Source organism: Muntiacus reevesi, chromosome 22 (assembly GCF_963930625.1).
Source record: "Muntiacus reevesi chromosome 22, mMunRee1.1, whole genome shotgun sequence".
Taxonomy (NCBI): Eukaryota; Metazoa; Chordata; class Mammalia; order Artiodactyla; family Cervidae; genus Muntiacus; species Muntiacus reevesi.
The window spans coordinates 43,191,239-43,218,575 of record NC_089270.1 but is presented as its reverse complement, the minus strand read 5'-3'; the positions used below and the strand labels follow the sequence as shown (position 1 = coordinate 43,218,575).

The window sequence follows — 27,337 nt, the reverse complement described above, 5'->3', positions numbered from 1 at the left end:
ATAGCGAAGGACAGGGAAGCCTGACGTGCTGCAGTCCATGGGGTCACAAGAAGTCAGACGCAGCTTAGTGACTGAACAACCACACTACTTTCTACATCAGATGCAATTTATGTGCATCCTCACATGGTCTCTTTGCCACTTGTCACTTGAAAGATCTGGCCACCTGCCACCTGCCCCGGCCACCATTGCCTCTCCTCCAAGCACGGCTGAAGTCATATCGTTTTAAGTAGAAGACTGGAGGCTAGCGTGACTTCCATCATAGCAGAGCCATAGCAGCTTTAACAGACTTACAGAGGCTCTGGGCTGCGAAGCATGGGATACAAATTTCCCATTGGATGTCCAATGGGGTCAAGGAACACAACAAAAATGGGGCAAATTTTGACCGATGAGAGCCATAAGGAGGAAACCAACAGATAAATTCACTTCTTTCTCACAAAGAACTGCTTCAACATCCAGGGGCTCCAAAGGGCCCACGTGAAGACAGCTAATGGGGCCATAGTTCCAGCTGTTTACTTTTGAAGCCTGTGACCAGGGCAGTAATGATCCACCCTCCCTCTCTGCCTCACACACCCTTTTCCCTCACTCTTGCCATCCGAGGATTGCACCAGCCTCCCCCAACCCTGCCCCACAATAAAACGTTCACATGAATGCTTTGTCTTGGGCCCTGTTTTTCAGCCAACTCATATCATAAGAGTTCAAATTCTGGAGAAGCAAAATTCTAGAAATTAAAAATATCCTTCCTCAATGTCAGCTGGCAATTATTGTGGGTAAATGTTTTCTGCTTTTGCTTTTTTTTTTTTTCCCCTGAGATCTCCTAGTGGAGAGGCAATGATGTGGGGGGACAGAGGAAACAGAGGAGATAGAAAGTGACTATAATGCTCATCACAGGCCCCCACTTTTGTCTCCAGTTTAAAAAGTAGTTTCACATCTTTGTTATCCACAGACATATGATATTTAGTAATGGACCTAGAATCTAGAAGAGTAAGTCTTCAAGTGAGGTAAGGAGCTGGGTGTGTATATTCTTTTAGGATATCTAGAATACATAAGCAACCACTTCTACTATAGAGTCTCTGAATTGTTATTAAGTTCAGTGAATAGGGCAGAAAGTCTCTCCTCTTTGAGAGGTATATGTTAGCTACCCTCTCTGACCCCAAAGGAGGGAGGAGGTTTATAGCTCAGAAAAGCAGCTTGAGGCCCTTGGAACTCAGAAATACCAGCCCAGCTATATTTTTTTTACCATTAAATTATACACTGTATTATTTTTTTGATGGAGATGTGTGTTTTTTGGAAGTACAGTTGATTTACAATGTTGTACTTGTTTCTGGTATACAGAAAAATGATTCGGTTATATGTATTCTCATTCATATTCTTTTCCATTATGGTTTATTGTAGGATATTGATTATAATTCCCTGCACTATACAGTAGGACTTTGTTATCTTTTTATACATGGTAGTTTGTATGTGCTAATCCCTAACTCCTAATTCATCCATCTCCCCCCTTCTCCTTAGGTTACGGTAAGTTTGCTTTCCGTATTGGTGAGAATGTTTCTGCTTCATAAATAAGCTCATTTCTGTTCTATTTTAGATTCCACAGATAAGTGATATGATATATGTTGTCTGACTTCCTTCACTCAGTACGATTATCTCTAGGCTCACCCAGGCTGCTATAAATGGCATCATTTGTTCTTTCTATGGCTGAGTAGTATTCCGTTGTGTTCTGAGATGTACACACCTCTTCTTTGTCCATTCATGGACATTCAGGTTGTTTCTATATCTTGGCAATTGTAATAGGGCTGCTATTTGAGGTACATATATCTTTTTGAATTAGTTTTCTCTGGATATACATCCAGGAGTGGGATCACGGAATCATGTGGCAACTCTGTTTTTAATTTTTTAAGGAACCTCCATATTATTTTCCATAGTCAGCCCAGTTGTATTAATCATTATTTTTATTTTTTATATTTTATGATGCTTTAACACTGGGGTGAGGGGCTTGCAGACCCCAGAGGACTGCTCTTCCCAGCATTAGCTAATTTCTAGAGATGGCAAGCAACTTGCCATCAACATACTTTTACATGCAAAGCAACCAACCCAGAGTCCATACCCGAAGACCCTCCTTTATCAAACTCTCACACCCGAGCCGATATTCCCCCTGCCCCAAATCACTCCAGAGCCAGTACTTGATAGTTAGGAACCACTCCTATAGCCCAGGGCCTGAATAAATTATTCAAACTACTCAATCCTAAACTGTTTAAAGTGCCCTGCCTTGCCTTTCCTAAAGAGATCGCAATAAAAGCTTGTGCCCAGGCCTTCTCCTCTTCCTCCTGTCTCCTAGCCCACACTGATGCTTCCCTATGTGGCCCTGCATAGGACATTGTGCTGTCTCTTCCCAGACATCTATAAGCATAAACTTCCTCCTGCATGAAAATCATTTCTGTCTGCATGTCTTACCATACCCGATTAAAAACAACCCCAGGTACACTTTTCAACACACAAGTCTAAGAGCACCCCTCCTCAGAGACCTGACTTCTAGCTCCAGGGGGCGTCTCCTCTAAGTTTCTAGGTTTTTAATAATTTCAAATTCTTCACTTTGTTCCCCTAGTCCTAGGGTAGCCATTGCTTCCCTGCTGCATCCATGATGCTGAGTGCTTCCTTTATCTTTCCAGGTAAAGATCCTTTACATCTAGTCAACAGTTGTTCATATTACATTTTTTGCCATCAAAATAACCCATTGTGTGTTTTCTGCCTCTTGACTAGACCCTGATGAATACACAGCTTTATGGTTAATCCTGGCACTTCAGTTTGCTTCAGAGCTTAATAATTTATCAATAGCTCATGAGATATTGCCAAGCTTGGAGGGGGGGCAGGTATGGAATAAACCCAGCCAGTCAAAATTCTGGGAAATCAAAAAGATTCAGATCAACTTACAATATGTTGTTCTCAAGAAAATAATGCTAAATTCCTCATAACTGCCAATTCCTCATCTTAAGCAGAAATGCTCTTCTAAGTCTTCACTTTTTACTAGATTGATAATGGAGACATATCAAAATATCTGTTGTCAATAAAGCTCATGATACAGTTCTAATCTTATGAAAATCAAGAGGATTTCAAGTACACATGTCATTGTCAATTGGGGCCATTATAACAAAATGCCACAAATTAGGTGGCTTATCAACAAGCATTTAACTCTCATCATTCTGGAGGCTGGAAGTCTGAGATCAAGGTGTCAGCATGGTCTGTTCTAGTGAGAGCCCTTATCTGGGTTAGAGACAAGTGACTTCTCCTGTGTCCTCAAATGATGGAAAGAGAGTAAGCTAGCTGTTCAGTTCAGTTGCTCAGTCATGTCCTACTCTTTGCAACCTCATGGACTACAGCACACCAGGTTTCCCTGTAGCCTCTTTTTATAAAGTCACTAATCCAATTATGAGGATTCTTCTCTCACGACCCAATTACCTCCCAAAGGCCCTACCTCCTAGTAGGATTTAACATCAGAATTTTGGGGCAACATAAACATTCAATCCACAAAAACATATCTAATAGAGAATGAGATCTTGCCCCATGAAAGGACATCCTTGACTCCTAGGATGTAAGAATGACTCAGGAGTGCCAGCTATTACTGTGATGGTAGGTAGTGAGAAGTTCTGGTGCAGTAGGTGGCAAAGTGCCTGGTTCTAATCCAGCTACACTACTTCACACTAACTTGGTGACCTTGGGAAGAGTATTAACCTCCCTAAGTCTCAGTTTTGTTATCCTTCAAATGGGACTATTAGTACAACCTATTCCACATCCCTTACCAGCTTACTCAACTCACTATTTATACATCAACTATAGGCAAGATCTTGTGGCAGGTATTCCAAGATAAACAAAGAGAGGTAAAACATGGTCCCTGACTTCAAGGAATTTATAGCCCACTATTTTTCTATACTGCAGTCCATGGGGTGGCAAAGCGCTGGACATGACTTAGGGACTGAATAACAACAACAAATTCTTCTATGCACTCAACAATACGGAGCACCCGCTACCAGGCACTGTGCTGGGAGCTAAGAATGTGTATTCAGTAGTGTCTGACTCTTTGTGACCCTTCGGACTGTAGCCCATTAGGCTCCTCTGTCCATGGGATTTTTCAGGCAAGAATGCTGGAGTGGGTTGCCATTTCCTCTTCCAGGGGATCTTCCTGACCCAGGGGTAGAACTCACTTTTCCTGTGGCTCCTGCATTGCAGGTGGATTCTTTACCACTGAGCTACTGGGGAAGCCCAGGAGCTAAGAATACAGAGGTGGTCATGGCTCTCTCCTTCAAGGGGTTCGCAGTCTGATAGAGAGCTAAAACAAGGACTCAGATGACTAGAACAAGAGGTTAAGTATGTGATTAAACTTGAAAAAAGTCAGTGTGGCGGTTCATAAAAGGGAAGGCCTACACCTAGTTGAGAAGGTCAAGAGAGGCTTTGTGGGTCTGGTGCCATTTGAACTGACCATGAACAAAAGCCTGAAAGGAGGAAAGATGAAGCGGGTGATCAGAAAAGTGAGACTAGGTGATGGTCAGTTAAGAGCCTGAAGTAGAGTGGAGTTGGTAGAACTCAGATAGAAGCAATTAATATAGGCGATGTGAGATGAACACTGCTTGGAAATCCAGGGGGATAAATATCTAACAGTAACTGAGTTACTGATGAGGATACAGTGGTGTCTAGGTGGGCATGGCCTCTTTTCCAATGATTAAGACTGGGAACATTTTTAAAAATTCCCCTAATATGGTGTCTGTTTTAAAATATAGTGTAGAAATAGGACTTTGGAGGTTCAGTAAGATCAGCAGGTCAGGAGATAATTGCCACCAAAGAGACGGTTTGTAATATTCACAGATCTCAAGAGGAGGGGTCATGCCATGCCCGGCCACAGGGGGCCATTCAGAGAAGCACCGAGCTCTGTCAGGAGGCAGAGGGGGAGGGAAAAACCATGAGCTGGGATGTTTATTGTAGTTTCCACAGGAAGGAAGTAAATAGGGTAAGCAGGCTTAAGATTGGCTGGCTTGATTACTTTCAGCAGGTGCTGGGGCTAGCAGCTATTTCTGGTGGCTCAGACGGTAAAAAAATCTGCCTGCAGTGCAGAAGACCTGGGTTTGATCCCTGGGTCGAGAAGATCCCCTGAAGAAGGAAATGGCAACCCATCCCAGTATTCTCACCTGAAGAATTCCATGGACAGAGGAGCCTGGCGGGCTAGCCCATGGGGTCACACTGGACATGACTGAGTGACTAATGCTGAGAGCTGTCCTTAGATGTCTGGTATATGGCCTCAAATGATTGTGACAGGTGGCCCAGAGTATGAGAATCTGATAAGGAAGGTGATGGGGGTGTGGCCCTTCTAGGGTCAGCAAGGCCCCAGATGTCAAACCAAAAGAATACAGAAAATAAAGCATGCAGTTAATACAGTCTCCTGTAAAATGTAGGAGTTTACTTAGTTTTGTGTCCCTAACATCCACCATGATCCTCCATACATAAAATGCAGAGATACTGTAAAGGTTTGTTAAGTGATCAGGTTAACACATCCCCTCTTTTGACTCTTGAACTTTGTTGGAGTTGGACAGCTCCAATATATGATTGTGTGTCATTTATGGTGGTCACTAAGGAAGGTTCTCAGACTAAGGTAGGTGTGTCTCTGAGGTGAAAACTGCAATGCATGCCACAATCCCCCTTCAGTGAAGAAGGGCCCACAGCAGACTCCTTCCAAGTCTGCCTTTGGGAGACTGTGAACAAGAGTTAAATAAGTGATCCTTTTAAAAATTAAAGATACTGTTAAAACCAAAAAATGAATGAATGAATGAGTGCTTACTTCTTAAGTGGTAAAACTACTTTCTAAAATAATTAGTGTTCTTTCAATTTCAAGAGACAGAAATCTAATTCAAACTTGCTTAAGAAAAATCAAAGGAATTTACTGATAATAGGACTGGAAAACTGTCTTCAGGCAAGGCTGGTTCTAAGAAGTCAAATGACTTCATCAGAATTCTCTCCATCTTTGCTTGTCTCTCACATATATTTATCTCTATGCATGACTTCATCTTTTGTGTGTGTGTGTGTGTGTTTTTAACTCAAAATAGCTTCTCTGCATTGCCTCAAGCTTACTTTATGCTTACAGCTCTCGATTCTGTAAGGAAAGAATGATCTTTTTTCCTTAGAATCCTTACATAAAATTTCAGAGAGGAAACTGATGGACTTTTTCATCAGCCAGTATCCAGTCTGGAGACAGAAACCACACTGGCTGTTTGAACAGAGAACAGTTACAAAACAGCAGTTACTAACTTTAGATTAAGGATGGCTGAACAATAAAAGACCAAGGATTACGGAAATTCCCTGGTAGTCCAGTGGTTAGGACTGGCGCTTTCATTGTCAGGGGTGCAGTTCAATCCCTGATCAGGGAACTAAAATCCCAAAAGTCTACCAGGCTCCTCTGTCCATGGGATTCTCCAGGCAAGAACACTGGAGTGAATTGCCATGCCCTCCTCCAGAGTATCTTCCTGACCCAGGGATCAAACCCAAGTCTCCTGCAGCTCCTGCATTGCAGGCAGATTCTTTACCACTGAGCCACCAGAGATCCTGCATTTTAATTCATTTAAGAGACATTTATTAAGCACCTACTATGAGAGGAGCTCATCCTTACTAGTCCTAACATCTTTGTGCACACAGGCTAAATTAAAAAGTCTAAAAATGATAAGGCAGCTGGAAAAAAGGCTGAGACAAGAAAATGGTACTTTTATTTATAGATTAAATGTCCTGAAAGATAGATCTACACCTTTGTAGCAAAGTTTTAAAATACTGCTCATGGAAAAAATAAATAAATAAATAAAATAAAATACTGCTCATGGTCAAATCAGAACAAGGCAGCATGATCCCATAGTTCAGAGGATGAATCTTGAGCACAATTGTAGCCATTCAAATCTAGTCTCATTAAAATGTGATATGAGGCAGGTAAGCGGTTACTTGCATGAAAGCTTTCTTAAATGTAAAATTTGAATAACAGTAATACCTACCTCATAGGACTGGTGGGAAGATTACATAAGCTAGTATCTGTAAAGCTCTTAGAATAGAGCCTGACACTGAATAAATAATCAATATGCATGTGTGCTAAGTCGCTTCAGTCGTGTCCAACTCTTTGGGACGCTATGGACCATAGCCCACCAGGCTTCTCTGTCCCTGGAATTCTCCAGGCAAGAATACTGGAGTGAGTTGCCATGTCCTCCTTCAGGGGATCTTCCCAACCCAGGGATCAAAACTGTGTCTCTTATGTCTTCTGCATTGGCAGGCAGGTTCTTTACCACCAGTCCCATCTAGGAAGCCCTAGTAACCACTATATGGCAGCTCTTATTATGAAGTTGCTATTATTAGTTGGATATCAAGTAAATGTGACTTTCTCTCTGTTAACTAATTTGAAATTCCTTTATCTCCAAAATTAAAAAAAAAAATAAATTCTTTGGAAGCATCTAACTGCTGTATCTATTTTAGCACTCACAAAACAGGCCATTCTCTAAAAAAATAATTTTATTATATTCACTACCTCTGACATTAAAGTAGTCTTTTTATGAACATAAATCATGTGTTTCATGGAACCAAATTTAAACAAAATAAAAACTGGTTTCTCATGTTATCCTATAGCCTATGGAAGAAAATACAAACCTTCCCTTTTTCATCTTTCTTTAAATGTTTGTGAAATTGTATGAAAATACAAACTCTTTCCTGAAAGTGGATTTGTATGTATATCTTGTCAAAAGAAAATTTTTTTCACAGGGTACTTTTAGAACTTCTTTTTCACTTCTAAAAGCAAACTGCCTCTGTAAATCCAATGCTTTATAAAATGACACTAGAGTATTCCGAGCAAGAAATGTACTCCCTCTCTGGCTGAGTCAGAGAAGCCCTCTCCTAATGAAGACTCTGGCACCGGTTGTGAACTGCCAAAGGCTTCCTATTCTTACACATTCTGCAATGTTAGTGATAAACCCAAGTCTGAGGCACCGAGACCCTCCGAGAGTCCTCATCACAGATGGCAAGAGGTCAGGGGAGAGCAGGCATGAAAGGAAGGAACAGCATTTCTTTTCCTCTCAGGGACAGAGCTTTGCGCTCTAGTAACGCTCACAATAGTCAGAGTTAGGGGACTATATTGGGTATCCACAGCCAGAAAAAAGCAAAGAGAAACAAAAGAAAACATCTTGCAAAGTACATCCATTTAGAATCTATCCTAAGTCGTCAAAGCGCGTACACACACACACACACACACACACACACACACTCATTTAGCCTGTGTAGGCTGCCATAACTATACCACATATTGAACGGCTTAAACAGAAATTTATTTCTCATAGTTCTGGAGGCTGGGAAGTTTAAGTTCAAGCCAACAGATTCAGTGTCTGGTGAGGAAATGCTTCCTGGTTCTTTTCCTGCATCACAGGAAAGGGCGAGGGAGCCCTCTGGGGTCTCTTCTTTAAGGACACGAATCAAATTAATGAGAGATCCACTCTCACGACTGAATCACCTCCCAAAGACCTCACTTCCTAATACCTAGTACCTCCTAGTACCATCACACTGGGGGTCAGAGTTTCAGCATATGAATCTGGGGACATAAACACTCCATCCACTGCACAAACTCATATACACACACATGCACACACACATACAATGTTCCTAAACTAGAATTACCAAGCAATACCTTGATTAAAGAGCAAATATTTGCTGGATTAAATAAAACATAGTATGGTACAGCAATAGAATTTTTGTGTGTAAAAAGGTTAAATATTTTAGTACCAACATGGTCCTCATTCCTTCAAATAAAAGTTTAAGAAATATAACATAAAAGATTGGTACTTTCCAATCTGGTATATAATCACACACAGAAAGGTATCAAGTTCAAGGTATATGAATGCAGATTTAGTTGCAATAACATTTTACTACTAAAGATATTCTTACTAAAGATAGAAGCAATAAATAAGTATGAGACAGAGGTGCATCATCTTCCTCATCAAGCTTTGAGGAGGGCTACCATGCTTCCACAGAGTACTCCGCTTCCTAAGAGGAAAACACGGGGACAATCACACCTCTCTTAGCTTTCTTGAAAGGTTAAATGACATATATTGCAAAAACCAACACACAGAGTCTGACATTTATTCCTGCCAATTAACAGTATTTTGCCTCCTCTCCTGAAGGCTACTCCAAGACCTACTTGTATGAGGATGGACAAAACCATGACATTTTGCTGAAGCGAAAGGGCTTTGGGACGTGAATCATATGAAGACAGAGTTAGGGCCCAGCCTGTATCCCTGGTGTTTACCACGACCTCCTCAGGCACCCACAGAGCAGCCCTGAGAAGAGCAGAACTTTCGTCAGTTTTCTCCCCACTAGTTCAGGCCTGTAGTTCCAGAAACCAATGGGTTACCTTAGCCCTGATATCACGTGAACACTGCGATCCTGTTCCTTATGGACAGATAGGCACTTACTCCCTGATTTCTTCAGCAGATAAATAATTCTGTGGTTGCAAGATTATGTAAAAATTTTAATGCCTGTGTTGGGAAGTGATTGAAGCAAGAGTCCAAAACTGAAAATTAAAAGAAAAAGAGCTCCTTGGTCTACGAAAATGAGTCATAAGAATAAAATAGATCTGGACAGTTCACAGACTTAGAAATTAGGGTCCACTCTTGTGGGTCTTTTAGAATCCAAGCTACAGTTCCTCAGTTAACACAAAAGTTCCTTAAGCTATGAGTCTAATAGGCAAGGAAGTCTTTTCTTCTGAGTAATTCGCCTCCCTGTGTCCCCACTGGGTTGTATCTACTTGAACACAGCTTCACAACATTCTTCCCACAGAGTATGTTCCTCCATTTAAATACTTCCCTCTCCAGATCTTCTACCCATAGCAGTCTCTGATATTCTCCAGGTAAAAATATCTTTTCTATATTCCCTTTCCTCTTGCACCATTTATCACTTTTACATATTTATGACAATTATTTGGTGTGCTCACCTCTTATTAAATTACAAGCTTCTCAAGGATAGGACTTCCAGCCTACCAAGAAACGGATACCATGTTTTGCCCCAGTAGGCACCTAGGGAATTCTTCTTTGGGAGTAATGAAGTGAATAACGTTATAGGGAGCCCATTTTAAAAATAATTTGGACCCAGGAATTGATGGTGACTCTCCTGAAACAAAGGTCTGGATGAATTGCAGAAGGGGAAAGAGAGGAGGGAAAAGACTTGTTGGAAGTGTCAGGAGCGAGCACAGAGGCTTTTTCTCTCACGGATGATAGCAAAGTTCTTAATGGAAGATGATCCCAATCAATAGAGCCAGACAGCTGATTTATATAATGGAATCACACTGAAGGAGTGGTCTTCCCCTGCAGAGACGAGTGCAGGGGAAGAGGGTTACTAGGCTAGGGAGACCAGGGAACTCCACAAGTGTATCTGCTGGTGTTCATAAATATGTTGCCCATCAACAAACCACAGGAGAGCTCCAGAGAGCAGCCTCCTTGAGCCTGGAGGCTGGAGAGTGACGGTGGAGCGGCTCCTGCTGCCGCCGCCGCCACTGGGCAGATACCGCAGCGAGGGGTCTGACCGCGACGAGTGCTCTCAAGAGCCTGGGTCTGGCCAGGAGCTAGAAGTTGAGAGTGAGGGCTGGGAGGTGGGCAGGACTCACCGAGGAGCTGCAAACCAAAATAAGAAATCTAGGCAGCAGAAGGAGAAAAGACAGTGAGCTGGAGCCAAGACCTCAGGCCAAGTGGAACTGGAGGAGATGTCATCATTGGTAAAGGAGGACTTGGAGAAGAAACTGTTTAAGCCACTCTCACAGAATCTGTGCGAGTTTATTGAAATAGAGTTCTCGGTCCAGGACAGGTATTACCTCTGTGTATCAGGTAATCTGTTCTTTCTGCTATCATTTCAAAACGTAAATAACCCTGAGAGGCTTAGGTGACAGAGGGGCATTTGGGGATGTTTACTTTTTACGCAGTAACAGCACATGTATCTTCTTGTGATGGAATTTAATTATGCCAAGATAAAGAATCTGGATTTTACAGCATTTTTGTAAGTGCTAAAATGGAAGACAAAATGTATTGTATTAATATTTTGGTTAATTGTTCAGAAATGAAACTGGGCATGTGCTTTTTCCGATCTGATCAGTCTCCAAATCTTTTATTCAATTCACTTGCATGACAAACAGTTTTATTTGTGTACGAGCTCATTTTTAAAAATTCAACAGAAAGCTCTCTGTATATTTTTAAACATATTGGATAACTGAGTTATACAGCTCTATTTCCAACCAGCCTGGAAAACTGGCGTTCTCTCTTTTCATACTGGGAAAGAAAAAAAAGACCTAAGATTTTCTTCTGAGGTTTATTTAGACTTCCTGGTGGCTTATTTTGAAAAGAGAAATGATCTTTTAAAAATTCTTTCTCATAGTATGCTCACAGAAACAATATTTTAATAGTAGAAATTAGTTCATGAAGATGGAACTTTAAGGAAATGTTCTCTATTCAACTAAAATATTTTTCCTCATGTTTTAAACATTCATGAAAATTGTCCAAAGGTAGGTATAAACTTTTTCACTTAATTATGATTTACCTAACCTGTAATTATTGTGCTGAACTTAGACAGAAATGTTTGTGCCACTATTGAATTTAATATACAGCATTTTCTTTTTATAATCCATGATTTTTAATAGTTTTCAGGGGTTTAAGGAAAGAGGTTAGAAAATCTAACTTTCCTTGTACACTTTGCTTTTTAAGGCACACAGTTCAACCTTTTCAGAAAGTCTATTATACGTCCCTTCCTGATACTTTGCTTAAAAGAACTTGCAAAAGTTGTCAAGAGAGAGTAAGAGAAGTAGAACAACTTTAAAGAAAGTGCTAAGAACTCTTTAAAATCCTGTAATTCCTAACAGGTATACTAATATTTACTTAATAATAAGAATAATAAGATTTATCTTATACTTTACCTAGTATATTTTGCCAAATAAAAAGTGTGAGGCTTGGCATATCAGCAAGGTACAAAACTTCCTCAGTCCGGGAAAAAGAAAATCAAATTATAGAAAAAGATCAAATGAAAAAATTTTAGAAACTGCATTATATTCAAACCATCAGATCACTATATCTTAAAATATTTTGACTTAATGTATTAGAGAAAATGCTTATTTCAACATTAAAATTTAATAGTTAATTTTATTCCTATTGTAATTCTTTATGAAGTTAATTACTCATCACGTAATATTAGTATATACACACATTGTTTTAAATCTTATGAAAATAAAGCAATCATAATAATGTTTATGTATTTACCAGGAATTATTTAAATCTAATTTACTAGATATATCTTAATGCCCCCCTCCAACAATATAATTAGCTAAACTTGTTCAATCTGGCATGGGAAAAGAAACAATCCTAGAATTAAATTTTTGGAAATGGATGTAATTTTTTTCCCCCAATATCCTCAAGTTCTGAGAAAGACACCGTGGGCTGGGGTCACCTGCTGTCTTTTTTCATAAATGACATGAATCCTTTTAATCAAGATTGGTTAAAAGGTGTTGGCATTGTTAACATGTGTGAATGAAACCTCTTTAGGGGTCACAGTTTTCACCTGGAAAGTGATCAAATAAAGTAAGTGATCATTTTCATTAGTAAAATTCAATGATTCTCTTATGTAAGAAGTAAGGGAAAAACAAGATTGTCTCAGAGGTGAGGAAGAGGAGATGGTATTGTGATATTCCAGGTAAAAATTAACATTAAAATTCATTTTCATTCACCAGTTTCATGACTCTCCTCTGTATCACATCCATCAATTTGAGAGCACTTTTCCAAATGTAGCATCTCTTTATGACCATCTCAAATGCATTTAGACAGAACAGTAATTTAAAATAAAGTCAGAGTGATGCTTGCTAGTTCTAAACCTTTGGCTGTGCTTTACTCAGAAAATATCTCCATTGAGAGGAATCAAACAGGTCATATCTCAATTGTGGAGGCAGATAACTCAAGATTTTGAAAGTTGGCCACCTTCTGGGAGTAGAGAGACACATAGTTATGATTTCCTCTTTATAGCCTCTAATCCAGCAGTTCTAAATTTGTGAGAGCCAAGAGTCTAGAGTCATTAAATCCCATTATACATTTCTCAGATTAGAGAAAATAAGTTTAGGCAGGAGGAGAAGGGGACGACAGAGGATGAGATGGTTGAATGGCATCACCAACTCAATGGACATGGGTTTGGGAGACTCCGGGAGTTGGTGATGAACAGGGAGGCCTGGCGTACTGTGGTTCATGGGATCGCAAAGAGTCGGACACAACTGAGCTACTGAACTGAACTGAAGACCTTAAAAGAGATCTTATGGTATAGAATAAAGAAATTAGTTCAGTACTATTTTATCTGATTCCATTCAAATATTTCTATTGCACTAAACCTGAAGCAAAGGCTATTGAAACAAGTACAGTATAATACAAAAAGAAAACCTTTGTGTTTTACATTTATTATAGACAGTCACATTATTCTGTATAGCACAATCATAAGACATGGAAAAGTAATTCATTCACATCCCTCTTGTACTACATGAAAAGTCAGGAAACAAATTACAAGGCAGAAAATATGTAGTTATGATATTCATTAATGACATTTCAAGAATCAGTACAATGATTTGAATATGTTTCTATAATAAAAACAAAAATTTTACTATTGTCAAAAAAAAAAAAAAGATAAGTTTAAGTTACACTTTCTGTTTATCTGATCTGAGTCTGTCTTTTGCAGGGGTCTCCCAACCAGGTGATTGCAATTTACTGTTACCTGGATACTTGACTTCGTCAAGGTCAAAAGACAAACATTACAAATTCCATCTCCCTCTCTGTAGTTTGCTAGTACTTACCTTGGGAATTTCATGGCACCTCAGGGTTTGCATGGTCATTTTCCCTTGGAATTGGCTTCACCTAACTCAGAATGTCATATCCTTGGAGTTAAAAGCAACATCTTCTTATGAAGGAGGGAGGGGCTCTATTATGTACGGGAACAAAAAGAGACAGGTCACTTGTGCAATGATGAGAATGCAAATGAATTAAGGAAATTCTGAAAGGCTTGAAATGGCATAAAAAGCATTAGCCATAATTGGATGGGAAGTAGTATCGCATGGTGGGCTAGACCTTGGAATGCTAGGAGTCAGACAGAGCTAGAGTGAGATGACTCAACTTTGCCCACCTGCCAGCTATGAAATAGGGGGCAACACTATTACTTATTCAATTTAATATTCAGTTAATATTCAATAACACCTATATTTGCACATGGGCTTTCCTGGTGGCTCAGATCTATAGGACCCACGTGCAAATGTAGAAGATAGGTTCGATCCCTGGGTTGGGAAGATCCCCTGAAGGAGGAAATGGCAACTCCCTCCAGTATTCTTGGGAAAATCCATGGACAGACAAGCCTGGCAGGCTACAGTTCACAGGGTCACAAAAGAATTGGACACACAGTTAAACAACAACATTCACACATAGTGTTCTCTCTTTTTAAAAAATTTATTTTTAATTAGAGGATAATTACTTTACAATGTTGCATTGGTTTCTGCTGTAAAGATGTGAACCAGCCGTAAGGATACATGTATCCCCTCCCTCGTGACCTCCCTCCCACCCCTCATCCCGCCCCTTAGGTCCTCACAGAGCAGGGAGCTGATGCTCTCTTCTTAAGTCCTAACTAGCAAAAAAGCAAACTTGATAAATTATATTCCAAATAAATAAAAGGTAGGGTTATATTGTTAAAATATATAGAAAAAATGTATTGTGAAAACATATGCTGAGATGTAGAAATATAGTATATACTGTAAATAAATATTTACAATAAAAATAAAATATATAGTAAATATATAGATGTATATTTATGTTATATAGTTTATAAATAAATTATATACATATTGCAATACAGATTATTTTTTCAGTATTCACATATATTTTGAAAATTATTCTCCATAGATAATTAATTTGAAAATAAACAGTATTTGCTAGAATTATGAAAATAATATACATAAATTCTCCATACATATTACATTTTGATGCCAAAAAAGAACTTCTCTGTGCATCAGAGAATTGAATAATTTTGTCAAATCATTTATAATATTAACAATAAATGTCAAATAAGAATGTTAACAGGAAAAATAAACAAAATACTAGAGACTAGGTGTTTTATGAAGCACAAACATTAATTTCTCATATTCCTGGAGGCTGGGAAATCCAAGACCATGGTGCTGGCAGATTCAGTGTCTAGTATGGATCTTTGTCCTCATAGACCACTGTTTCCTCCCTGTGACCTTGCAGGGCAGAAAGGGCAAGAGAGCTCTTTGGGGTCTTTTTACAAGGGTGTTAATCCCGATAATACCTCCCAAAGACCCCACCTCCTAATACCATAAACCTGACTTGAGGGTTAGATCTCAACATAGGAATTAGAGGGAACAAACATTAAATCTGTAGTACCCAGGATTACCCCAAAATCAATCCGATTAAAATATTTCTAGATAAATTATTTGAAAGCTACCTTTTGATTAAATCAATAATAACATTCTCAACAATCCCAAGACATAACTAATACATTGAAACATTTTCAGTGAGGCTTCTTGTCTTTACTATCTCAGGGTAATTTCCCCCTATTACTTAATCTCAATGATGAAAGCAGTTATATAACTCTAGGATTATGAAATGATGGTAGTTTATATGTTTAAAATATTTCTGTGCAGCTTACTTACAAGTTGCTTTTTTCCCTCTTATCTGCCAGATTATATTGGATCATTGGCCAATTTCTTTCCACTTAGCCTCCTGAATGACACTTTTACCATGAGTGACTATTTTACTATGATAATATAGGCAATTATTAACAACAATGTTTATTACAAAATTAAAAGTGAAAATCAATGGTTAGCATGAGGTTAAGATGGTTATTCTGAAAATGCTAACTAAAATAATGACATTGGAGTAGGTTCATTCTGAAATTCCCTGGATCTATAGCTATCACTAAATCATAATTGGGCAGTAATACATCTGATGTCACCAAAACCAACTGTGCAACATTCTAACTATACAAACACATTTCTGCTTTAAGACCATGTGAGAGGTTGCCACTTTGCCACTGCATTAATGTGGATATGGCCACTTAATTTTAGCTGGCAGCAGAGCTCAACATGGAGATGAGGAGTTGGGTCCACTCCAGCCTGAGCAGACTTCAACTCTTGGCTAAAGACAATTCTTGGAACCTCCAGGACTACAGAGGAGATTGTTTTGCCAAATCAAGGAGGATGTACTGTCTCTGTGCTGCATCATTGTATCAAAAAGTTAACTTTAAAGCATGATTGCTGTTTTCTTCCTTTGTAGTTAGTGGGACAGTGATCACTGATGTAAGAAAACTTGATAACTAGTAGATACTACCTTCTTATCTCTTTCTTCACTCCCTCCCTTCCACCCATCCTTGCAGCGGTCCCCAACCTTTTTGTCACCAGGGGTCATTTCATGGAAGACTAGTTTTCCATGGACCGGAGCAAAAGGGGAATGATTTAGGGATAATTCAAGCACATTATATTTATTGTGCATGTTATTTCTCTTATTATGACATCAGATCCAACCTCACATCATCAAGCATTAGATCCCTGCTTTATACAACTGCTGAAGAAAACTTTCTAAAATGTAAAGTTCAGCTTGACTGTTTACTTAAAGTCCTTTAGTGACAACACACTCCCCTGTAAATCTTCCCACATAAATAACTTTCAGGATAATATTTGAACTCCTTAGCCTAGCATCCTAGACCATTCAGGAACCAGGTCCTGCCTTCCCCGTTTCCCATCACCTATTCGCCCTACACGTCATGTCAACAATGGTAAATGCCTGTGAGGACTAGAAGATTCAAGTTACTTATGCTTCTGTGCGCATGCTGTTTCAGAACTCCCCGTACCACTTTATTCATTCTGCTAACTCCCACGGCCCTTTACAACTCAGAAAACCTGTCTGGAAGCTCTCTCAGACCCAGTGGGATGCAGCTATCCCTTCCCCATGGTCCTATAAGACCTGTTCATTCCTCATTCACAGGACAGTAGTCATGTGTTTTCTTTCTGAAGCCCCACACTCTGTAGTCTCAGTAGGAACATGAATGGTGCCATAGAGGAATACATTTTTTCAATGCCTAGCCCAGGACTTTGTACAAAAGGGGTACTCAGATAGTTATCAAATTAATGAAATAAATCAGTGGGTCTGCAGTTAATGAGCTGGTTATCCTAACAGGTTGATGAGACCATGAATTTGCTTCAAATGACATTTTTATACAGTATCCAGTTATTTCTCCCCATCCCCATCCTCTCCCACTTCCTAAGCAGCCAGTGAGACAGCTAGTCAGAACAAGAGTGTCATCATTTGATTCTGAGGTAGAGCCTTTGTCTGGACAGACAACTGCCTTCTAGTGGAAGCAAACACCTCTGAGAGCTTGTCCTTAGCAAGTATGACAGAGGCTACCGTGCCTCCACGTCAACCCACCAACCAAATGGCTTCTTTTCTCCTCTCTTTCTTTTCTCTTCCCAAAGCTAACATCTAGACCGGTGGAAGTAGATCTCTTTTAGGGCTGGATAAGTGCACACGAGCAGAAATCCACCAAGTTTTGCATACAATTTCAGGAGACTCACAGACTGAGTCAGTTTTCTTCAGTTCAGTTCAGTTCAGTCGCTCAGTCGTGTCCAACTCTTTGCAACCCCATGAATTGCAGCACACCAGGCCTCCCTGTCCATCACAAACTCCTGGAGTTTACTCAAACTCATGCCCATCGAGTCGATGATGCCATCCAGCCATCTCATCCTCTGTTGTCCCCTTCTCCTCCTGCCCCCAATCCCTCCCAGCATCACAGCCTTTTCCAACAAGTCAACACTTCGCATGAGGTGGCCAAATTATTGGAGTTTCAACTTCAGCATCAGTCCTTCCAGTAAACACCCAGGACTGATCTCCTTTAGGATGGACTGGTTGAATCTCCTTGTAGTACAAGGGACTCTCAAGAGTCTTCTCCAACACCATAGTTCAAAAGCATCAATTTTTCGGCACTCAGCTTTCTTCACCATCCAACTCTCACATCCATACATGACCATTGGAAAAATCATAGCCTTGACCAGACGGACCTTTGTTGGCAAAGTAATGTCTCTGCTTTTTAATATGCTATCTAGGTTGGTCATAACTTTCCTTCCAAGGTTTTCTTACCCAGGGTTAAAACCTTCCACTTAACACCTTCCACTCTAGGTCCCCTCAGGACATGCCCCTCAGTCACTCCTTTGTCCTCAAAATATGCAATCCCTCCCCTTCCAAACTCTTGGAATATGTGTTCTAAATCATAGTCTTTATTCTCTTCCTATTTCTTGTTCTAAACCCTACATAACATAGAAACTGGTACACAGTAGGCACTCAGGGTTAGCCAGTCCATGAAAGAGCCTTCTGCAAGCTGTCTTCTATGCTCCCCGTTATAGAGGAATTGCCCTCAGGGAAGAAATCAATGATCTTCCCCAAGTCAGACTGAGTGCCAGGACTGAACTCTGCTTTTTACCCAACAAAGTGGCTTCATGGGATTGTCTCCAAATCTTTGAAATTCTCTGTCCTTTTCATTTCTGTAGCATCACACTGTTGGGCTTGTCTCTTTTTTGATGGCTCCTTCTTAGATCTCTCTGCTGGCACCTTTTTTTCCCCCCTCTACTCCATCTCACCTTTTTCTTTTGCTTTTTTCCCTGTAAACCTAGTCTTGGAAAACTGACTACACAGAAAAGTCCTAAGTCTATATCTCCATTCCTAACTATCCCCATCTCCATATCTCCATCTCCTCCCAGACAGTTTATGACATACAGTCAAAAACTAAACTCACTATTCTGCCCAACCAGTCCACCCTCCACACTTTTGTGTTTTGGTTTCCATCCAGTGTTATTTCCATCAAGTGTTGTCAATGTCTCATTCAAAATCTTATTTAGATTTGCTACTTCTATTTTTACTGCTCGCGTCTTATGCCTAGAATCCAACAACCTAATGAAACAAAACAAAGACAAAAACAATGACTATAAACTAGGCACTATCCTATATCATTTACATACTTTAATCTTTACACCCTGTGAGTTTGTATCACTCTGATGTCCACTTTACAACATGAGACAGCTGAGGTTTAATTTCTCTATGATTAAGTAATATGCTCAGACCACAGTGTAAGAAGTGATGTCATGATTTGAATCCAGAATGTCTAATGCCAGAGCCCACTAAGATTTACTGCCTCTTCTATGGACCTCCAGTTCCTCTTTCCTTTCTTCTTCAGTGTTCTTGGGCATCACTGATTCCAGAAATATACTCCTCTAATGAGGTGCCACTGTATTCGTCTCTTGCTCAAGAAGCAAAGAGACTTACTGAATGTGTGTTACTGTATGACCTTTCACTGAACTCCTGACACAGGGCCCCCTTAGATTTGTCAACCTGCTCAGACTCCCTTCTCTAGGAGACTGAGTTCAGGTCCATTGTGAACTCAAAGCTTAACTGGTTGCCTTAATTTCAGTATCACCTGCACCTTCAGGGGATAACTAATCTCTTCACCAGCCCCAACTCTAGAACCCCCAGTGTCCAGGCCAGACTCCCATTCTTCCCACCAGAGTGGGGACTCAACACCACAAGTCCACAGTGGTTTCTGTAACTTTGCAGAACATTTTCATAACCCGGTTAACCTTATCCTTCATCATGTCCTAACACCAGTCAATCATTACAATCCACTGTCTCTAATCCTACCTGGTGAAGTTCAGGGTCAATTGTCCTCTCAGTTTGTTATGCTGTCCTCCTCCTAGAAATGCCTTCAGTATCATCCCTGCCTTTCTGAAACCGGACTAATTTAAAAGCTCCATCTCCAACTCTATCTCTTCCATAATTCTTTCCTTAACTTTTCCAATCCTCTTTCTTCTAAGAACTCCTGTTGAGCATATAGTCTGTTCCAAATTGCTGCTCTATTACTGTGACTATATTGTAATACGCTGTTTTCATCTTCATAACTAGGAAGCCATGCCAAAGTGATACTTTCTAGAACCAAAAGACAGTCTTCCTCAAAGACAAATTCCAGTCTCACTCTGAGGAGACAGAACCAGCCTGCAACACTCCAGGTGACATCAACCATCTTGAAAGCTTAAGATAGTCGATTCCCACTGCCACTCCTCTATGATATAATTGTGTGCCTTCATAACATATATTTTATGTGACATGTCTGTTAGCCTTTTCTCTTCAACAAAACCATAAGTTGCCAGAGGGCAGGCAATCATTTACCCCCACTGGCAATCGTAACAGTTCTATCTGGCAAATTGTGGATACCTAGGAAATACTCCCTTGATAACTCATTGAGAACTTTCAATTCGGGAGTTCTAACATCAAATGCCGATTCTTCTAGTGTGTTGGTATGAGACCAAACTCAATGATTTTAAGGCCAGAAAATTACTTCCCTTGTGTCGTTCACATAAAATAAGCAATGCTTTTCCCCATACACTTCAGAATATAGTACTAAAGTTTTTGTCTCAGTAGTGCATTTTAAATACTAGACATTTAGATACACTCTGGAGAAGATTAAAAACCTCAAACAAAAACAAATATGTTAGTAAAAGCTGTGTTGCAAGCAGTCCTATATCCAAAATCTCACAGCAACTTTAAAAGAAAGTGTGCATGATATTATTTGCATGCCCTCTCTTCCACAGTTGGTTGCTGGGTGAGCGGAATGGTTTACTTTCCTGACCTCATTTTCCTATATTGTCATAAGTTAAAACTCCAACTTGTTCTGGTAAACACTTTGGCACTGACTGTATGCTCACGCCAAGCCTCTTATTTCCTGCCCTGAGTTGAACCCCATCCTCCACCACAAAGCTGAGAGCTGAAAGCATAGAGCTCGGTGTTCTATCTGACAGACATTACCGCGGCTGTATGTGACCACAACTGTAGCAAAAATAAAGTTAACACACTGATAGAACAGAGAGCAAATTTGAGGGAACATTCATGAGGCTTCAGATACCTCAGTGTTCACAACTAGGGTGCAGATATAATGTATGTTCAAGTTCATTATATGAAAAGGAGATACATAAATACAGAAAACTATGACTTGGTGAATAACTTATTATCTTGCAAGAGTCTATGTAAACAAAGTCTTTTTCTGTCCTACAGTGACCAAAAATGAAGAAGTAAAAATAATTATGGTGAAACACTACAGAATAGGTTTAGATGAAAAATATGAAGTAACCAAAAAGTGGTCTTTGAATGACCTGCAGATGATCGATGGAAAAGAAGCAGATACAGTAAGTGTTATGTTTTGTAAGGGAGCTATGGAATCAACATGCTGGAGATCTTGGTGGTCAATATCCTACTTCATACATTTTTGACGTATACTGGGTGTTAAGATAACATATTGCTCTTAAGGAGTATGGTTTAATCTACTGGGATGATCTACTGGTTTGTTTTTTCTGTTTCTATGAGTTTAAATTTGAACTTTGTCTATTAGATTTAAAAGCGTCTTTCCCAAGTGCTTCTTAACAGGTAAAACAAAATCTTCTAGCCTGTTCTGAAATTTTAAATGTCTGACACTTTCACACCACTCTCTCCCCATCCCAACTTCCTCCACAAGTTGTGGGAATTCCTTTCCTCACCTTCCTCAGATTTTACTGCCGGTTAGCCGCTTGATCCTCCAGAAGGACTGATAACTCTAGGAAATCCTGCAGCCTCAGTATTGAAAGTAGAGAAAGAGTGTGTGATCTCTCTCGTGACCACTGTAAAGTGGTTTTCCCAGCCTCTCCTTAACCTCTACTGATGGAAAACTCATTAGCACATGAAGCAGTCCATTCTGCTTCTGAATTGCCCTCCTTTATCTTTACATGTCCTACTTGGGTTTTATTATTTCTTTGTATTTATTTATTTGGCTGTTCCAGGTCTTAGGTGCAGCATGTGGGATCCAGCTCCCTGATCAGGGATGGAACCCAGGCCCCGTCTATTGGGAGCATGGAGTCTTAGCCACTGGACCACCAGGGAAGAAGTCCCTCCGACTTATCTTTAACCAAAATCTGCTTCACTGTGACATCCACCCATCAGTTCTAGTTTTGCCATTTGGTACAATCAGAACAAACCAAACCCTCCTTTCACATAGCAGCCTTTCCAATATTTAAAGACAATTATAAGGTTCCCTAACGTTTTCTCTTTTCTGGGTTAAATGTAACCGTTCATTCTTTAAATGATGTTCATATGAAGATTAAATAAGATAATATGACAGGACCATACAAACACTAAGAGGGAATAGCACTGTTGTTATTTTATGCAGTGACGTTGCTACAACTCCTTCCACTATGCTATTTTCTCTCCTCTGAAATGCTTCAGTTTCTCCAGAATTAAATGCAATACTTTAGAGTTAGTGTGACCTGTTTATAATTTCTTTGATCTGAATTCCTATTTCTACTAAACACTCAACTGAGCCCTCGGATCTTTTGGGCATGAATTGCCTTTTAACCTGATCTGCCATACCCTCTATGTACATAGGATAAAATGTAAATAAGGCCCTTGATCATCTGGCTCCTTTATCTCTGGTCATTCTCCCTAAAACTTTATACAGTGAAAGTACTTAACTCCTGACTCTCGGGGCTTAGAGTCCCAGTCATCTCCATCCGTCACCCCATTCTCAGATTCTCCTTGAAGTAAAGTCCTACTCATGTCCCCCAGCCCTACAATCCATTGCATTATGGATGTAAATAATCCAACAAACTGCAATTGTTGGCTTACTCTGTCTTCCCTCTGAATAAAAAACTGCAACTCTTACTTTTCATCTTTTATTGTAGCCTTCTGCCTAACAGGTATTAGGGACTCAAATACTCCTGTTATCATTGGATGAATTAGAATTTAAGCTCATCCTGTTCAATGTCATACTCTTTAGTTTGGGCTATTGTTCCCACCTATAAATCTTCTAATATTTTGATTCGTTAACATTCACAGTAGTATGGGGCAGATTTAATGTGAACAGCATTTAGCACTTCATTCAAGTCAATAATAAAAATGATGAAGCAGGCAGACCTAAGTATACTTTTGGGTAACTGATAGGTTATCACGACTACTACTGTTATTACCATTACTAGTAGTACTGCTATATGCTACCATCTCACACTTAGTAAACGGTTATGAGATGACAGCGACCAAAAAAGCTCTTTCTAGACATAATTTCATATAATTGTCACAACCCATGAATTAGATTCTAGCATTATTCCTGATCTATAGATGAGGAACTTGAGACATAAAGAGATAAATTGACTTGCCCAAAGTTAAAGAACTACTTTAGTGATGGAAGTAGATTTTACCTCCAAATCTATTAATTCATCTTCTTTGGACTTGTTGTTTACCATTTATACAAATTTGTATATTTGTTCATTCACTGAGAATTTATGGTATATTAGGTCTTGCTAGGCTCTGATGATAAGTGGTAAGTTAGATGGACACAAGCACTTAATTCTGCCTTATCTAGTGTGAATATCTAAATTTTACTCTTAAGATCTTTACTGAAATCAATATATGTTATCTGCTGTTATCTTCCAGGAATCCTGTTTTTAAAATTTGGTATATTTGACAGGACTTCTTGGTGAAAGTATGCTGGATTTCATTACTTTCTTTCCTAAGTAATCACATAGCATTTTTTCTGGCAAGACATTCTGCCTCAACATTCAACACTTTAGGAAATAAATATTTTTGGCATGTCAATATGCTGGAACATTACATGGCCATTAAAAGTCATGTTTCCAAAAAAATACCTCAGAACACAATTGTTCATCATTTAATATGTTTGTAAAAGTTACCTGATACAAAACTTTTCTATAGTATTATCTTATTTTACATATTTAATCTATCATAGTATCAAAAACTTGAAAGCTGAATCTCAGATTTTAACACAAAAATATATAGATGTGTGTATATGCATATATGAAACTAACCAGTACTTTAGCAATAATTATCTCTGTGTGATAAGATTATTATAATTTTTAAATTATTATCTTCTTTATACTTTTATATATTTGCTAAAAGTTCTATATTGCATTGAATTTTATCAGAAATCAATGTCAATTTCATTAATATGTAGTTTTAGGGATTAACCATTCCCATTTTTTTTTTTCATTTTCTTCTTTTGTTGTAAGTTCTCAAATATTTACTGATGTCATAATTATTTTCTACAAGCTTGGTCAGTGCCCAAGAACGTATTAATCAAGCCTGTCAACTCAGATACACTGGAAGCAGCTAATTCTGCTCTATTTTATCCTTACCTTTCTGGCATTTAATTTCATCTCTATGTTGTTGATTCTTCCCTTTCACATTTGAAGATCATGATCTTTCATAGTGAACTAGATAGATACACAAGAGAATTTGAGTATTTCTAGTTTTCTCATCACTTTAAGACCTAAAATATTAAACTGTCAGAAGAAAACCTGTAATATCCAAGTGCAGTTCTTTTAAATACTTCTTTCCTGTGGATGAAGTAAAAATATCTCAATTGTTCTGGGAATTTCCAGTTCTCTTCCCTCTTGTAATTGAATCCTCAGGAGTCAGCATTTATTATATTTTTCTCAACAGCAATGATACAGTTTTAAAGAGAGCTGTTTCAAGCCAGAAAGTTGTCAGCTTTAAAATGGAATGGAATTGATACTGAAGTCAATTTATATTGCAGAAATAAAAATGATGGGGGACTTGGAGACTGTTGTGGTGCAACAGGAGAGAGGATGATGTAGCAAGAAATGGGGCTGGGCTGATTGAAAGCTTGGTATTCACCTTGGCTCTGCCAATAACTACATGTGTGGCCTGGGCTTTAACCCTCTGGAAACTATCATTCACAGTTACAGTACATTATGTTATAATCTATTGTAAACAAGAGATTACAGAATGACCTAAGAGATTCCCTTTTAGCTCTATCAAAAGAAAGAAAGAGAGAGAAAGGAGAAGAGGGAGAGAGGAAGGATGGAAGCAGGGAAGCAGGGAAGACAAGGGAGGGATGGACAGACGTGTAGTCTATGTTCATGCCTGCTTAGGCTTCAGTTATTAGGCTAATGGAAAAACTTAATCCTCTCCAAGTATTTAAAAAACATAAAGCATATTTTCTACATGACAAGGAGCAAATGGTTCTGTGAGGAAACTACCTAAGAAGTGTGATTAGTATCTGGTGATAGAATGGGTGTGATTTCCTTTCATTGAGATTCTCTGCACAAGTGTCTTTCAACTGGCAATTATGACAGTTAGGAAACATTTTGCAAGGTGTGAGTTGGGGAAATGTGCTTAAAAATCACATCACTCTTGTACATTCTTTAAATATTGCTTTGTTTTTTAAAAATTATAATAGTGCAAAGCAAGGTGGTATTACCACCAGTATCATAATCTCTGGGGGCAGATCTGGGAAAAGGAACTATCATTCATTAAGCTCATTAAGCTCCATTCTAGTGTCACAGTTTATATGATTAACCTCATGTAAACTTCATAGCAACCCTATCTAAAAGGGAAGGCCAAATCTGATAAGGATCTTGCCCGTGGTTATATCAGAGTCAAAACAGTGATCTAACTTTAAAACCCTTGTTCTTTTTCCTGCCTGCTGCAAAAATTTTCCTATTTAAAAAAAATTGCAATATATAAGTTGTTTATAAACTTTGCACACTATATAGTAACAAAAATGTTGTTGTTTGGTTTTGTCTCTCTCTGCCTCCTTATCATTTAGGACAATGTTTACCTCCATTTCCCTTTTTCCCTTGTGGCTCAATTAGTAAAGAATTCACCTGCAATGTGCAAGACCTGGGTTCAATCCCTGGGTTGGGAAGATACCCTGGAGAAGCGGACGGTTACCCAATCTAGTATTCTGGCCTGGAGAATCCCATGGAATGTATGGGGTCCCAAAGAGTCGGACATGACTGAGAGAACTTCACTTTCACTTCACTTTCAGCTCAGTTCAACACGTGTTCGTTGAGAATTTCATTGTTGCCATGGATAAGCATCAAGAACACAAGATAAATGATTCAAAAACTCTGCCCTCAAGGAGACTTAGAAGTTAGGCAGATAATGAATTTTAAAACATTTTGTAAATTGAAAAAGCATTTCATAAATGCAAGGCATTGTTGTTACTACTACTAGTTACAGTAGCAGTTATTATTATTTTATCATGTAGACCTAGATCAGATTTGATGCCTACTTTTTCCCAAAACATCTCCACTAGAAGTACAGAACCTAACTCAATCCAATTAGCCAGTGTCAAATTGTCAGTTTCAGCCAAATGATTTAATGATCATTGTCATTAACTTTAAAAGTAATTCCTTGCTATTAGCTTCAAAGCCAGCAAGTTGGCAACCTGCCTACCTGCTGTCTGTCTGCTAAGTTGCTCCAGTTGTTTCCAACTCTGTGCAATGCTATGGGCTATAGACTGCCAGGCTCCTCCATCCATGGGATTCTCCAGGCAAGAATACTGGAGTGGGTTGCCATTTCCTGCTCCAGAAAATCTTCCTGACCCAGGGATAGAACCGCGTCTCTTACATCTCCTGCATTCACAGGCGAGCTCTTTACCAGTAGCGCCACCTGGAAAGTTAGAGACTTAGCGAGTATGCATGCATGTATGCCAGATGCTGATTCTGTATTTCCCCCTTCTACCACTGAAATAGCAAAAAGGACCAACTTGCTAGTTGAGAAAAGGTTTCTCCTTTTCTCCCCTGTGGAAGTCTGCTAAGTGGGTTTATTCTTCTCCATCCCCTCCATCCTTTCCAATGCACTACCCTGGGAAGATTTGATAACTACACATTCTAACACATGCTTTATTTGCATATTGAAAAATCAAAGATGCTTCAAAATGATCTTTCTTATTGTTATTCTTTTTAGAAGCAATATGTTTGAACCAGGTAGCTTTGGAAAGCTCATTTCTAGATTTTTGAAATATGTTTGATATCCTACAATAAATAAGCATACAAAAGAATATGAGAGAATCCAGGAAATCTAGCTACTTTCTTAGCTACAAACAAAATCTTGGCTCTCTTTTTCTTCTAGGACAATCCATTCTTTGATCTGCACTTCAAGAAAGTATACAGTTTGGAAGCATATAGCTGTGCTTCAAAATATGCCTTTGCTCGGACTGTAAACAAACTGAATCATGCATACCTCAAGAAGGACTTACAGATCGTGAACTTTGATTCTACTTACATTAATGATGATTCCATTTGGTCCTCCAACAACAAGGATTGCTTGGTTCTTATGAGAATATGCTTTTATGCCTTCAATCTAGTGTGCTTGTCCCTGTGTCCTCTGCCACTCTGAACACATATACTATGTTCCTTCATCCGTGTTCTAGGAAAATGGTT

At 39.1% G+C, this 27,337-nt stretch overlaps 1 protein-coding gene across 1 annotated transcript; it reads left to right on the top strand.

Annotated features, from left to right (window-relative positions):
* The first annotated feature begins 10,753 nt into the window (after positions 1-10,753).
* EXOC1L (exocyst complex component 1 like) lies at positions 10,754-27,293 on the top strand. Its single transcript, XM_065914259.1, has 3 exons — positions 10,754-10,874; positions 21,159-21,289; positions 27,027-27,293. Exons 1-3 carry the CDS (start codon positions 10,754-10,756, stop codon positions 27,291-27,293), a joined length of 519 nt encoding a protein of 172 aa, XP_065770331.1.
* The last annotated feature ends 44 nt before the right edge of the window (positions 27,294-27,337 follow it).